General features: G+C 36.2%; 1 protein-coding gene across 4 annotated transcripts in view; it reads right to left on the bottom strand.

Annotated features, from left to right (window-relative positions):
* Nucleotides 1-16,722, bottom strand: part of LOC120525687 (kelch-like protein 29) — an 810,846-nt gene that overhangs the window by 121,109 nt on the left and 673,015 nt on the right. For all 4 annotated transcript variants that reach the window (XM_039748201.1, XM_039748199.1, XM_039748200.1 and 1 more), the window contains one exon: nt 673-871. In XM_039748201.1, coding sequence (XP_039604135.1) covers nt 673-871 — 199 coding nt within the window. The remainder of the gene's footprint in view (nt 1-672; nt 872-16,722) is intronic.

Genomic DNA, 16,722 nt, shown 5'->3' with positions numbered 1-16,722 from the left:
TTTTATTCCACAGGCTGGTATATAAACAAGAAACTGACATATTATCCACCTGTGCCAACAATACAACTATTTGGGAATTGGTAGATGGAATTCACATTAAGAATTCATACTTACCTACAATATATCTCTATCAAAGTAGTGCATATGTTCTTTGAGGGTGAGCTGAGCTATACAGCTTTAACATTATTGTCATATACATGAATCCAGTCATTACAAAATGCATCAAATACATCATTTATCCAATGTAATTATGAAGTTGTTGCTTTGTCAAAATGAAATTAACAACAGCTAAGGAAAGAATGTACTTCTTTTTCCTGAACTATCATTGAGTCATACTGTGAATGTGGAGTCAGTCGAATTTTATTTCTACCTAAACATTTGTTTTCAACTAATAGAAGTGAAATATATTAATGTGTAAATGGCTGCAGAAAGTAAAAGAGAAAAGGGTGGAATGAGCTTTACTCTTCCTGTTACTGAGCCATGCCAGGCACATTGCCTAGCTGCTAGCTATTAAGACGCATAGTAATCCTTGGACTTGCCTTAAATTTTACACAATGCGTTAAAACAGTTAGACTCAGCCATTAGGCAATTTGCAAATCCCATCTTGCAAGAAATCTTGTACAGAGAGTTAAAGAAGTAACTGTGGGTGGTGAAGGGAAGGTGGTCTCCTACCTGCTGATAGCCTTGGACGTGTCCTTGGTGTCTGCATCTCCTGTCGAGCATGAGGCAGCATGTGATAGCGCTTCGCTTCATTGACCAGGTCCCGACAAGCCTCTGAAGACTTTATCAGCTCCTCGTTGTCAACAACATTTAAAAGGTAACTGGGGTGGATGAAAGGCAAGCGTACAACAGCCAGTAGCTCTGAAGCATGCTACAAGAATAACAAATATACAAGCATCTTTAGTATGGCATTCAAACTTGGTTCTGAACTGTTTCACACATGTATCACAGACCCATTAAAATTACTGGTTATTATGTACATATTCCGCCAGCACTTTACTTTTACATGTTCTCTCTTATTACATACTTCTGCACTTATTTTTACTAATTTACTCTTTAAAACGTTTAGTTTTTCTATAAGTAGCCTTAAGTCCTAAATAAATGCTGACATGCAGTCTTTAGTAAAATTACAAATTAAACCTTTTTAAACTGACCAAGTACTAATAAGAGCCCATTAAAACAGACAAAAAATATAAATAAAGAGGGATAAGACTTTAGAACAGGGTAACTGAGGGATTACTACTGTGCATCCTTTAGTTGCATATTGCTTTAAAACACACAGAGAGCTTTGATTAAGATTTGGTTATGCTGCAATAAGTGATCAGTAGATTCACCATATGTATGTCTTAATAAGACCAACCAAAATGTCTGTTAATATCTTGTTACACAGCAGTGACTAACTACTAGATGCACTTTGTGAGCCTCTATTTTACTCTGTTACCTGAACCGGGCACCTCAAAATGAAGGAAAATAAAAGAACCCAAGACAGAAAGGAAGTAGGCGAATGCCAGAGTTCTGACAGACGGTTACAAACAAGGAATAATGCATCAGGGGAAACTGCATGAGTGAAAACTTGAGAGAACTTTGTGACATGTTTGGCCAGTGTTCCAGTCAGTGTCATCCACAAATAGATAAGGTCTAATTAAGTCTCAAAAATGAGCAGTGGTGGGGCTATTGGCCTCCTTGTGCTCTTCAACTTTCTCATGTAAATGCACAAAAGTTGTCACCTTTGGAAAAGCCCTGGCTAACCCTGTCAACGCAAACTCTCTGCATTTACAAAGGTCTGCAGCTGGAAAACAGACAGACAAGGCCTGTCATCTCACCCTACAATGACATGCTCTTTGAGAGTGTCTGCACTGCCACAGGATCTAGTCAGACTTGTCTCTGGGGAGATGTCAATAATAAAGAAATAAAGTAAAACAGACAGACAATGAAAAGCTAAGAAATAACCTAAACTGGAAAAATCGGTAATGAAGCTGTGGTGTGTTCACTACAGTAAATGAGGAAATAAATTGCTGAAAATGCTTATGCAAACAATGTAAAGATAGCTATTGAGAGTGAATTTTTAAAGTAATTTAAAAATTATAAGTAGAAAAACAGACACAGAGAGAAATGACATTTATAGTATAGTAATATTAATATTCATGAACCTTCTTCATTCAGGTTACTTTATTTTCATTACAGTATAGTGTAATACAATAAAATCAGTTTAATGACATAGAAAATATCAGCTTAAATTTATTCAACAGTGGAAAGAACGAACACAGTAATTCCCTGACGACTTGGTCTCGCATAGTGCAGCTGGGCGATAGTGCAGCCGCTTCAACAGTATTTGGGAGGCATCCGCTTGAAGGATTTAAAGGAAAAGCACCAGTCCAAACTTCTGTATTTAAAATGTTGGAAAGTTAAAGCCACAACACTCTTATTCTGTTTCTTGGCACCTTCTACTTGATAGATAGCTGTATTAGACATAAAATATACAAATATCTAAGAATGCAAATTTGAGTATTATTTGACAAATCTTCTTGGTTTTTACTCAGATAAAAATAAAACCAAATTACAGTTATAGTTAATGGGAATTTAGCTAAATGAAATGTCCCTAATATTTCTAAATCCCTGCTACAGGCATACAAATTATGCACCTATCGTTATCTGTACCTTTACAATTCAATAACTTTTAATTGTTACTTTTAAAATACATTCAAGGTGTTGTGTATATTTTTAAGGCATTTTAATTTTAGCTATATAGTTTAGTTCATAAAGGCTGCTTATTGCTTGTTACACCAAGAAAAGCAAATATGGCTCAACATTCAGTAAAGATATGGAGCCAATGTAGTACAGAATACATTTTAAAGCAGAGAAGCTTCTGTCCATTGCCCTTTTACATGTGATAATCAGGCATTTCAACCTTGTTAAACCAATGCTAAATTCAATCTATTGAAGAAGCTAGAACTGCAACAGTTACAGTTCTCTAAATTTATAAAGTTTTTGCATCTTTTGAACTAGTATGATTTAAATGTAATCTTGAAACAACACAGTACACTACTTTTTAGAAACCCATTATAACTTTAGATAAAAGCAATCTACACTATCCAACTTTCCTCATATTTCCCCTATATCCATTCCTGAGGTGATACTAGTTAATCTGGATGAGGATTCAGACAGCATCTCCAGGCTGTATGAAAAAAGAAAAAACAATTCCCTTAGATTACTACCCCTTGATATTCTAAGGTACCCTTCAATTAAAATTTCAGATAAGAATTGGAATTCAACAATCTGGAAAATACATTGCAGTTCAATGAATGCCAAACACGCCTGTTTCAGAGAACACACATACATCATCTAAGGATGTTATAATCACTAATCATTGATTTACAAACTGCCTTTAGTTTTTTGATTATTTTCATTGACTATAATTATTTAGGCAGTTTTAATCAACAGCACTTTAACACTTTAATTACCAAAGCCTACGAAAAAACTTGTAATTCTGGCCCACTTTAAATCCCTTCACACCTCTTCGTCAGCATGTTTGTCTTTTTGTCGATAAGCGCAAGCAGCCTCCTATACTATTCCTACCCACCACCGCCACCGCAGAACGGGCAAGAAGTTCTCCCAGTTCAAGCCTTGATTATCTGGGAGTGAGCTACCTAGAGTTGTATAGGGGAAATAATTTCATGTGTGTTCTGTGTCTACAACAATCTATGTAAACACATCATTAGAAGAGAAACATTTTTAATGTCTCTCTATTATAAAAAAAAATTTTCGGAAGAAGACTAGGGAGATGAGACGTGATCTTCTCGAAAGACAATTTGACGTCCCGCGAGAGACATTTTAACATCATGCGAGACAAGGCAGTGAGACGACATTTAAACAAAGTTCACAGACATCTAACCAAGTAGTTGTTGGAATGCTTTTGGCAGACACCCTTCATGTGCTCCCAGCTCTTAAAATAACGACAAGCAACAAGCAGAACACGCAGCTCGCCAGCAGGAACAAGTCAGAAGATGATCCGACCGCTTCTCATTAGCATGCATTCAGCCAACCCTAACCCTCTCCCCCCCCCCAAAACATTCACAATGCGAGTGACAGAGACATGAAGTGGCAAAAGGACAGCTGCTGTGCAGACTTTTAAATGATCGACGCTCAGCGCGACAAGCAGAATACACAGCTCACCAGCAGCAACAGCAGCAAGTCAGCAGATGATCCAACCGCTTCTCCTAGGCCGCCCCCCCCTTCACAACGCGAGCAGAGTTATACGTTCTGCAAGGGAGAGATTTAACCACACCCAGGGCCAGAAATAAAGGACAAGTGCAGTATTGTTTTTACAAAAGTTTTAAAGTAAAAGTGAAAATAATGCATATGTAACAATTCCCATGAAAATAACAATCTCTTTAAATTGTATATCTGGTAAAGCAAACCCGGGGGTGGGCGAGCAAAGCGAGCAGGAGGCGGAGCCCCCTAGTTTTAGTACTAAATGACAAAATGTAGAAAAGAACCACGGAAGCTATCGTACTGCACTTGTACCTTTTGTGAAAGTTTTTATTTGATATTTGATCATCAGCTTTCACACACTGTACAGTTCATGTCTACATTTTGTCATTTATTACTAAAACATGAAAAATGTTTCTGTTTTAACAATGTGTTTACATAGATTATTGTAGACACGCAACACACATGAAATTATTTCATTAATACAACTCTAGGTAGCTCACTCACAGATAATGAAGCCTTGAACTGGTAGAACTTCTTGCCCCTTTTGCGGTGGTAGAGTGATGGTATAGCAGACTCCTTGATGCTTACACTTATCGACACATTTACAAGACAAAAGACACTGACGGAGAGGTGCGAAGGGATTTAAGGTGGGCTGGGTTTATGAGTTTTTTTGTAGGCTTCTAGTGTTAAAGAAAAAGTGAATGATTGCTTTTCTTGATGTACAGGGGTACTTTGTTCATTTCGAACAGTTAAACTGGTCCAACTTAGCATCATAATTATATTATGCTGAATTTGTTTATTTTTAAGTTCTTTAAGGGCAATGAAAAATCACAGTGTTGTGAGAAATAATCCTGAACATTAGTTAAAACTTGTATGGTAAATATTTCTAAATCATAATAAGTGGCAGATGAAACATACAAAAATTACACAAAAGCCTCAAACATGACCACTAACTAGAGTGCCATTGCAGTAGAGGCTTGTAAGACAGTACAAGACAGAAAGCATTTATCTAAATGACAGGAATATCCTCATGGGGTGCCGAATTGTACACTGTAGCATATAAAGCTGACTTTTTTGCAGTTTTGTGTTTTATTTATTTTTCCAGTACACATCCTCTGCCTGCTTGTAATTTTTTGTTGCTCTCCCTAAAATCACTAGTTAGGTAATGCTCAGAGAACACTGTGTGGGTTTCATAAAATATACATGAATCTGGAGCCTTCGTTTAGTGATCTAACTGAAATAGCCCACTCTGTCATTACAAATGTAAACACCATTGACAAATCTTACAGTATGACCTGGGGAAAAAGTGAATATTTCCCAAAATTAAAAAAACAGGATGGGGAGAAAATTCCAATGAGAAACTTAAATGTTATTGTATATTGCTAACCAAGCTTGTCTCTCCTCTGTGAGTGGTATGTATTTCGATATTAAATATAAATCACAACCAAAATCAAGAGGACTCCACAAACAAATTTATTGATAATTAAATTTGTTTTCCTTATTTAATGGAGGTGGTGAGCAAGACGTTGGAACAGCATTTCAAAATTAGGATTTAAAAATCTCTAAGACTCTAAAAGCTATAAATACCATATTCAAATTGTACTGTGATGCTCATGCAATTCTATTAAACCTCATATGATGTAAAACATGGTTAGGAAATGGGAGCAAAGAGGTCTTACGCCTGGATAAGACACATTACATTAAACTCCGATGATCTCAAGGAACAATGACAAAGGAATTTTTCAATAAAAATTTCGGAAAAGGAATTTAATTTGGCTTTTCACAAAATACATTCCGGATCAATAAGTGCATATATGCACAACTAAAACTGTCCATATATGTTATAAATATCACCTAAAATTGTGTATGTTTTTGAATGATAAGATCAAGCCTTTGAGAAATGTCATCAAGCGTCTACATTACAAAATCACAAGTTTTGGGAATGCCCTACACTCAAACTATTTTGGCCTAAATTTTTTGTATGTTTCTTAGACAGCCTTGATTTCAGAATCACTTCTAATGCTTTACCAGCAGTATATGGAGTATACCAGATGGAATATCATTGTGCTATGAAAAACATGTTGAGATATCCTATACCACACATCTTGCACAAGGCTTTCATTTGACCTTTCTTAACATAGCGAGAAAGTGACATTTATATTAACTCAAATCGGACAAAATCAAATGCTGCCCACAAAGATCTTATCTGTTTCTTGATAGAGTTTTGTTTTGGTAATTTTTTTACCCAAAATGTAACTTTAGGAATGCCAGTACCTTACAACTTGAGGAAAGACAATTTACTTGCTTTATTGAACAGAACAATATGTCTCAGCAATGTTAATGCAATTAAAAACTTTTTCTAAAAACCAATTAGTATTTTAAGATGACTAATTAAGGGTGAGCTAAGGGAATGTACCACCAGAATACTGGACAAGTGACTGCTAAAAATAGTGCTTTGTAGTCATATGTAAATAAAAACATTATAAATCAGTCATTTAAAACAGTAATAGCCATTTGCAACATTAGTAATATTTGACCACATTTATAAGTCAAGTTAAAAAAAAAAAAGTATAGATTTCTATCAAAAAACACAAACTTTTGAATGATAATGTAAAGTCAGCCTCCACACAACACCGGTACAAATGCTATGTCTTTACATATTCAAGGATGTTCACCTATGTGTATACATTTAAGGACTTGTTTACATAATTGGCATTTCAGTAATGTTTAACTTGCTGATAGAAAAGTTAAATATTAAATAGCATGATTAACAGACAAGACTGACTGACTCTCCTGGAACCATGTTTCCCAAGGATAAAAAGGTTTTGTGAACTCTTCTGGGTGATTCAGTATGCAGCATTGAAAATGTGAAAGACAGATTTATTTCTATGCAGAGAATAGAGATGAACACAGATTTGGCTTCATTCTGGTATTCCTTGATGTATTAGTTGCTGTACACAGTTTCATGTCTTATTTCTCTTTTTCCCCCTTATGCTCTTAGCTGGTCTGGCACGTACTGCGACAAGCTGTCTTCCAGCTAATTAAATTGAGCTTACATAATTGAAATAATGAATCTTAATTTTTTAATCAGGATTTTCAGAAGGTTTATTAGCTACTTTAAATTATGAATCTGATTTTTCACACAGGATTTGGCAGTGCTGATGTGTTTTCTACAGAAGCCATATCTGGTGAGATACAATGTAGAGTTTGTTTCTCTGGAAATTTCAAGCCACAAGGGACTAGTAAAGTACATATGATTTCAAAGCTGCACCAGCTCATGTATAAAGCCTTTAACAAACACATTAAAATTGATAGGGGAAGGAGACATTTGTCAACTTTATAAGTTGAGAAGCAGTTTTGGTACCTAATGTACTCCAATCGATTGTACGTTAAAAAAAAATTGTAGGTTGGTTTAGAAAGGGAAATTTCCCCAAAGAGCAACATGCATGTCCTTTTGGTTTGCAGTCTAATTACAGTTTTAGATTATCAGGACCACCAAACAAATGATAGCAACTGTATTTGTAAAGTATGAAAGTACATCTTCCATCCATTCTTTCAAACCTACATCCAATTTAATTTTGGGGCATGCGAAGCTAGTGGTTGCCAGCTGCCTTGGCAATTTCTTGAATCCCAGTCAGTTTACAGTCAAGACTGGAATGGCTAGGGCAATGAGGACACAAATAACATGTTTTGGTGCACATGTGTTCAGTGCATTTTTTTTTCCAAACAATGTCCAAATAAATACAGAAAGGGCAGTGTCAGTTCCTCGGTATGTAAATAAATAGTCCAATAAAAATAATGTTCATGTGGAGGTTATAAGCCTTCAATATATAATCCATTAAATCTGTTAAAATCAAAATTTAACACATAACCAGGATCAGCTACTGTATTTCAAGCCACAAGCCCCAATGTATCCTTCCTTGACCTTGTCACCTCTGCTCACCCATGTGATCTGCTCAGATGACAGAGTCACAGCAGCATGTAGGTCAGCCCTCTTCGACTTGTACTCCCACTTCCTTCCTTAAGCATCCAAGCAGATCCTAAAAGACAAGATTCTTTGTCCCCCACACCATCCCTCAGCATCTGTGGCCCCACACCGGAGTGAGCAACCACTCCAGCTCCAATCCATTGCTCAGAAGGAGTGACCTTACTGTCCTACCCTGGACTAAAACTATGCCACCTAAGGCTTCCTTAATTGCCTTGCCTGCTATCATCTGCACCAGTTCTGCCTAAAACTTGAATCTTCTTTCATTATCTCTTTGCCTTCTAATTGATTTTATCCCCCATCTTTCTCTTGATCTAATTTCTATCTCCCTTGTTTTCGCTCTCAGACTGTTTTCATTCTCAGTGAGTGTGGGAAGTATTTTCTGCAAAAAAGAAAAAGAAAATTATAAAAGGAAAATGCAATCTCCCTTTTGCAATTTCATTTTCAAACACAAACACAGTCGAAGTGAGAAGTATTTTATCGACTGAAGTGGCTCTACAGCTACGAAGCACAAAGAATTTTGGGAAATCGAGATGCAAAGTCCCTCCCATTGACCCACACTAATTGCATGTTGAGAAAATGAAAATGAAAAGTAGAAAAGCTTTTTACTTTTCATTGTAGCACCTTCATTGTGGTTCAGGCTGAAAATGAAACTGCAAATGGAGTTATTTAATTTTATTTTTTATTTTTGCAGCATTCTTGCATGTAGATTTTGAAAATGAAATCGCAAATGGGGCTATTCCATTTTAATTTTATGCAGCGTTCTTGTGTATAAACTTTGAAAATGAAATTTTAAAAGAGAGACTGCACTTTCATTTGATAATTTTCATGTTCTTTTTTGCAGAAAATACCTCCCATAAAGTGAGTGAAGGTGTAAACAAATGGCCTATGTAGCTTCAGTGAGGGACAGCTACATTAACTTCTCTTGTGCACATTAAGTGATTTGGCAAATTCCCTCATCAAGACCCTAGTGGTCACATGACTTTATAGTTGCATTTCATTGGGATAAGGGAGAAAAAAAATAATAACCAGAAAAAAAAGCCTGTGCAGACATGGTATTTAACATATCAGCTCCACAAAGGCAATACCTAGATTGTAATTCAAACCCAGGGCTCATTATACTATAGGTGCAGCCTCTAAACTTACTTAGCAAGTTTAATTCATGTACATGAACTGGCTTAAAAAGTTATTTTTCAATTTTTAAAATATAATGGAAAAACATGCTGCCTTCATACTGAATTGCTATGAATGCTTGTACCTTATTATTATTAATTGAAACTAGAATGCATTTGACAAAATTGCATGTTGCAGGCTCCTGCCCAGGGCCGGCTTCCATGAGTTTGACTTGCTATAAAAGCAGCATGTATTTGGCTGCCCAAAGAAATGTGCAGGAGGTTTGCTTTATTAATTGTGCTTAACTTTCTCAGATATCAATAAAGAAAGACCGAGCCGAACACTGTACTTGGGTGCATACTGTATTAATGTCATTCTAGTTGCCTTTTTATTCTGATGCCATCACATCCTTTATGAAGGCGATTTAACTCTGTAAACATACAACTCTTTAGCAGTCAACACAAAATGAAAGGTATCATTTATTTTTACTAATAATTTATTCTGGACAAAAAAAAAAAAAATTGGTATTTAAAATTTTGAAGCCTTAGATACAAGGGGTGAAATAATTAGCCCTTTGGACCCCAAAATTGTTTAGGAGTACCAAAAATACATTTTAAAATCATGTTAAGGTATTATAAATCACTTATTGTTCATTACTAAATTTGCTAGAAAATGTCATAGAAGCCGACCCTCATCTCTTTGTCAGGCCGAGCGGGACAAGATGCTTGAGTTGGTAGCAGCCTGTCCAGCATCCTTTGAGAAGCCTTGAAACTTCTGAAACAGGGCTGAGACTTTTGCAGGAAAAAACTGTAAGCCTTTACCTCTTACAATAGTAGTAGTGCAATAGTAGAAAATGATGGAGATTGCTGATAACGTCATAAAACTGCAATGTTCACACTGCAGAATAACAATGGTTTACCCATGAAATGCTGAACTTCTTGCTTCCAAGCTTTTAACTAACTAGACCTACAGCACTGGTTTGTGGTGATGTGGCAAGCTGGTTCATAGCACACAACTACCTTAATCTGCATTATGAAATAGCCATTTTAATATTGCACACACAATATCTAAATCTGTATATTTTATGAAAAGTTGATGCTCAGCATGATGCTGACTATAAGTGCAAGTTATAGATATCCATGTATAATGTGATATGTCTTCTTAAGACATGCATGTACTAGCAGCTTTTCCAGAGCAAATTCATTGCATATTCCATAGTATTAGAATTACAATTTCAGTGTTTAGCCAAACCTGGAGCACTAATAGGACTTCTTAGATTACCACACTACCACCTATACAGGTTTGTAAAGAAATGTGACAAGGTGAGAAGATAGTTTTGATAAAGCTCATAATGTCAGGTTTATGGGAACCTTGCCGGATTGTATATATATATATATATATATATATATATATATATATATATATATATATATATATATAAATATATATAAATTAACTCAAAGAGGAAACAGCACAGAAAACAACAGTATGAACACCAAAAACCCTATAATTTAGTCATCAAGTAGGCCCCCCAACCTGGCTGTATATAAGACAGCAAGTGACACAAAGCTAATCAAAGACAGCTGGACAATAAATGCACTCTGTTCAGCTTTGAAATGTCCAAGTATAGCTGGAGGAATAGCTGATAAACATAAATATGGAAATGACAGCATAAACCCACTTTTAGTCTGTCATAATAATTGTTTGATCAACACTGACATATTGTATTGATGCTTGAAGGGAGCAAACAGAACAGTAGCATCTTAGATGTGTGCAAAAGTGTACAAGCTATAACAATGCACCTTCAAGTGCATCTACCAATATCAAAATTCGCTGTCTGTCACTACATCTGTATAAGGTATACAGCAACTACAGAAACAACATACTTTTATGCCACTTACTAACAGAAACAGCTAAATATATCAATGTCTAATGTACCAAAAGTTCATTCACTCTGTTATTACTCAAAGTATTACAGAGAAAACACTTCATTCATTTCTGAGTGTTGACATTGACTCTATTGTTCATAAAAAAAGTAAAATGTTATCCCCCATGACTAGTACTAAAGTTAGTTAAGAAGAATCCACACTGTCGTATATAATTACACACTATGTGGTGTTTTAGTATGAATCAAAGTCATCATCATTTTTCCCAACAGTTGAACGGCCATTTTTCAGGTTAACCCAGGTTATCTGGTTGCCACTCAAAACTTTTCCTCCATGTCTGGGGTCCCGGATAGTCTTTGTGGTGAGACCCATTCTATTCATATCATCACTCCTAATTATGTCTCCTTTAAACTTCTTCTTGGGGAACCTGCAACTCAAACATTCTTTGCCTTTGGTGCCACATGCCCAAACCACTTTAGGTTTTTATCACTTGCACTCCAAAGTTTCTTCTTAACTCACACATGATAGTTGGTGAGGGGTAGGACATGCACAGAATGAGGGGGTCAGCCTTACTAGTCCACTTACACTGGCTACTACTGAACAAGAAACATAATGCCTGACATCAAAAACACACCAACAGTAATTTTATAGCCTAGGTTTTATTACATGTAAAAAGCTAATTTGGAAAGTAAAACATCTCAGAGCACCAAGAGCTTTCTCTGCACATTCTGATTATTACACTTTTTCGAGATAGCACACAAACACATACCCTTTACAAAACCAGTTTCTTTGCAATTGAATTTTCACTGACTTGCTTTATCCTGGAAAGGAATGTTCAAAGCCAAAGGTCCATTTCTCCTCAAAATTTTCTCTTCTGCTTTTTTTCTCTTCAGAACAATCCCTTCCTTAAGTGTTTGAAATCTAAATTTGGAAAGTACAGTTGCCCTTTTATTCTGATGCCATCACATTCTTTACTACTTTTTCTTTTGGCATGTCATGACAGTGTTTGAACTGTGACTTTTTTGTTCCACTGATCATTTTTAGTTAAGCTTCACAATTTCCCAGTTTTACTTTAAGAACGTCTGGCCTTCCTTGTAAACTTTCTCAACTTTGTGACTCACTTTTGGCTTATCTTCTTCAGACTAACTAACCCATTAGCCACAGAATTACCAAAATATTCAAGCAGAGCAGAGAAAGCAGCATCAGTCACCCTTAATCAGTGCTCCTCAGATCCAGATCATTTTTGTTTTTTTTTTAATTTTTGTTCTGTATTGTACTATTTTTATTATAGTATTATTGTAAGATGAAATGTTCAAATGCACATGAATGAATGTAATGAGTAAAAACATTCAAGAAAATATGACTGACATATTGATGGACCTCGTGACTTCCAATTATGTTACCTGGAGTAGAAGAACCTTCTCGCAACAATTCTTTCAATTATCAGTTTAGTTAATTTCATGACAAACCATATTTTTTTAAATGTTCCCAGGTTGCCTATGGTCAATACAGAAGACACCAATTCAACACAGGACACATTTACATTCACACAGCAATATTCACTGGACAGGGTGACTAATTAACCTAACAAACATCTTTTGGGTATGGGAGGAAATGAGCACCCAGAGAAAAGCAAGACAGAAAAAGGAAGCACTTAACTGAATTATTACTTAGAAGGGGAGATGCACACTGGTTAGACTTACAGGTCCACAGTCCTGAGTTTAAATTGTCCTTGTGCAAATTCTTAACTAATTCTGCAGATACTCCAGTGTAACCCTCCGATATAACAAAGACATGCACTTTAGGTTAACTGTCGACTCTAAAGTAGTGCCCGTGTGTGGAATCTATAATGGTGCAACATTCAGTTTTGGTGCCTGCCTTGTGTTTGATGCTGTAGGGAAAGGCTTCTCTCCAGACCCAAGACTGGATAAAGTGAATTTGAGATTGTTAAATAAGTTATACAATCGGAAATTTAAAGTGAAAATAAAACCTGGTTATTTTTTTCTTTCTTCATTTTGTCATCTTTTACCTCAAGATCACCTATATATCATTCCATCCACTGATGAAAGAAAGTATGGTCCGGTACTGTTTAGTTTTTTCAGAATTACAAATCTCAAAGTGAATCATCCATTTAAGTGAAGAAATTAAATTGATGAATAGATGGATGAATTAATTGATTCCTTACAGTAACAAGATTTGGCTTCCACTTACACGGTATTTATAATGTAATTGATTACATGCCATTGTGGTGTTTCTAAGCTAAATATTCAAGGCTCTATATAGAGCAGATGTGATGAATTCAAAAAAGACTACTAATGAAGTATTCTTGGCAAGAGAAAAAGGCATGAAACCCATTGCATCAGTATCCAAAAGGGCTATGCTTTCTCAGACTAAAGAAATTCAAGAAATTAAGTACTGCACAAGTATTTCAAAGAACTATATGACATAAATACCCTGTAAATACAAGCTTTTCTTTATCCAAACTACTACTGAACATTAATCTTACATTTACTTCTCTGACTGAGCTAATCTGTAGGAATCTTTTCAAATTACCGAGTTGAATGTGGTTCTCCCTTTGTCTGTAATGTTTTTGTGGCTAACGGCCAAAGAGTTCCTAATGTAACCACAACCTTTATTGTCAACGATTTTCATACAGAAAACTCAAATTCAAAACTATCAAGTCATCCCTGTGTTTCTGAGCAACGTGTTAGGGGAGACTGATTAAAATTGCTTCTGATGCAAGATACCAAGAGGATTGCTAATAATCAAAGTAATAAATGAAAGGAGGGCTACAGGAAAGAACACGCTACACAGGATTTGTAATTTACAATATCTCTTGTTAGCAACATGATTTTCTCCCAGCGGCTTGATTAGTATATTTTATGTTATTATCGTCTTCGAGCACAGCAAAATGGCAACAATTATAGTGCAATTCTCATTTCCAGGTAGTAAGCAGTTTTGACCACAATCGTGCAAGGTAAAAGAAAATGGACATCCATTTGGCAGCACTTTTATTCTATACTAAGCGGCTTCTTATAATCTTTTCTTTTCTCTGCATAATTGCATTAATGTAAAGAGAAATTTTCAGACTGCTCAGCAAGAAGCAGTTTTCTGCACATTCTGAGGCCTTTTCTTACCAGCTGCCTTTAGATTTTAAAGCATCTCTGTTACATGCTTCCATTTTACGCGTGCATTTTCCACACAGTCAGGGTATATTTATTTATGTTTAACAGAATACAGGGGAATCATTTATTTTACAATTTAGACTTCAGTGTTTTCTGTGTAGTTTTAGTGTGTGTAAATTTGTTCATCTCTATGTCCATCTATCCATATCTCTTTAATCTTTACTGCATATCAAGCATATTTAAATCTTCTACCTGGGGAGCCCACTGCCAGCCAAAAACAGCAATTCATCTTAAAAGAACAACTGTTTGTTTACTCTCTAAAACATCACCAAAAAGCCATTAAAAACTGCTTTCCAGAGGCATTCACATAGGGCTGACAAATATATTAATTGCATAACATAGAGTTGCTCAGCGATGGCAGAAATATGAAATGATATTTGAGATAGGACTTAATACTGAACAAATGGTCCATTAGATTGGGGGTGTGGGTATCAAATATTTCTCATTAATAAACACAAAATGAAAAAGACAGTTGTCTCACTTAGTTAATTATCACTATAAGCATGATTCCACTTAACCCAAATACATACTTTAGCAAAGCATTCAGTGCTAATTGATATGTTCACTTTTAAGAAAGGTGGGTGGCAATAACAAAGAAGTTAAAGAAATTACAAAAACAAAAAATGTAAAGGCTTATTCAGCCAACTACTTAAAACATCATCGATGAAAAAAAATAAAATATAAGCCGCTTTATGTGAAATGAGCCCCCACTGCAACTGCTAAATGACTAACTGGAGTGCTCTGCGTGCAGCCTGTGTTAAAAAGACATCTTAAGGCTTGTACAGAACACTTTTATATTAGAGTAAATGCTGTCCTGCCAGTAGATTACATACTCTAAGAAAAACCCATGGCATGTTAGGGCTAGAATTTCAAGTTTCAAACAGATTAACTATGCAATTTTAAAATATGCTGCAAAAGCTTTTTTGTAGCTCATCCTTTACAGGTTTAAAGTCATATCTTGAAAGTGCAGACATGTTACTGCATCCGGAATCCAGGGAATTCAAGACTAAGTTTCATAAACTAAACACTGGAATATAGACACAAAAGGATAGGGATCTCTTATATGTATTTCTTTTCTGGTTCATCCTGCTTCCACCTCAAAACCGGTCCCGCCCACATGCAGTCGACATGGCATTTCTCGATTTCCTATTTGTCCTCTTCCAAACCCCTCCCCATGCTGCCAGCGGCTCCTCTTCAAAACCGGTCCCGCCCAAAAGCAGCCGACACGGCTTCTGAAGTACGCTTATAAAATAAAGCAAACTCTGCCTTCAGCGAAAATTTACTTCTCCAGCTAGATTCCATGCTCAGAACCATCAAACCCTTCGCTAAATCATACAAACACATGGATGAAATCGCTCAGTTCAATCCAACAGCATCTGTATGAATGCTTTTCGAGGAAAACCCAAGGCAGAATTTATGACGATACAATGCCCCCGACATGTCACACCAATGTTGCAGCGATTTTCCTTGGAGAAGATGGCGAACCGCCTGATGAAGGGGACATTTGCATCTGTCTCATAGGCAACTCCTGTAAAAAGATTTCCACGCTCAGTATGAATTGCAATCCTATGGTTTACCCACTTTTATTCCCTTATGGAGACATTGGCTGGCACAAAGATTTACAACATGTTCCCGATAAAAGAACCGCCAAGCGAATAAGGCTTACTCAATGCCAATTTTACACGTACAGATTAGCAATGAGGAATACATTTAGTATTTTGCACTCCAGTGGCAAACTATTCCAACAGTATAAAATATTGCTACAGCTACAAGTCCAGTAAACCACTGACCCAGACGCAGTAAACTTGGGAATACTCATCAAATCCCCACAGATCACAGACAGAGCTCTAAACCAGTAAAGCTTCAACTGTCCTAAACTGAAATGGCATACATGTGTCACTCTTTGTGATTATTCATTGAAGCTTAAACTCAAGAACTACAATAAAGATGTGTTCAGAAGTTTTCAGTTCTTCTTAATGGGGGTAAACTGAATATCTGGCAAAGCATTTTTAATTACTCTTTCATATAGTTTACTTTTTTGCTATACTTATTCAATTGATTTTTTATTTTTCTTCCCTCATGTAATAAATACATTATGAAACATTGAAGCAGTGCTACTATAAGTTAAAACTGCATCTCCCAGCAGTCCCTGCAGAGGCTCTGATTGGTTTTCTGTCTGGGGTGCAGAGGCTGTTGGGGTCAAAGGTGGTCGGAGTGGCTCTTAAAAGGCGGGCCAGTGTCCAAAGATGGTGGGAGAGTTTTTTTGGTAATCTGTGTTCTGTGTATCTGCCATGCTGCCTTCTGTTGGTTAACCGTACTTAGTCACTGTGTCCTGGATTGT

The sequence above is a fragment of the Polypterus senegalus genome, chromosome 3, assembly GCF_016835505.1.
Source record: "Polypterus senegalus isolate Bchr_013 chromosome 3, ASM1683550v1, whole genome shotgun sequence".
Lineage (NCBI taxonomy): Eukaryota > Metazoa > Chordata > Cladistia > Polypteriformes > Polypteridae > Polypterus > Polypterus senegalus.
This window is presented reverse-complemented; position numbering and strand designations above follow the sequence as displayed.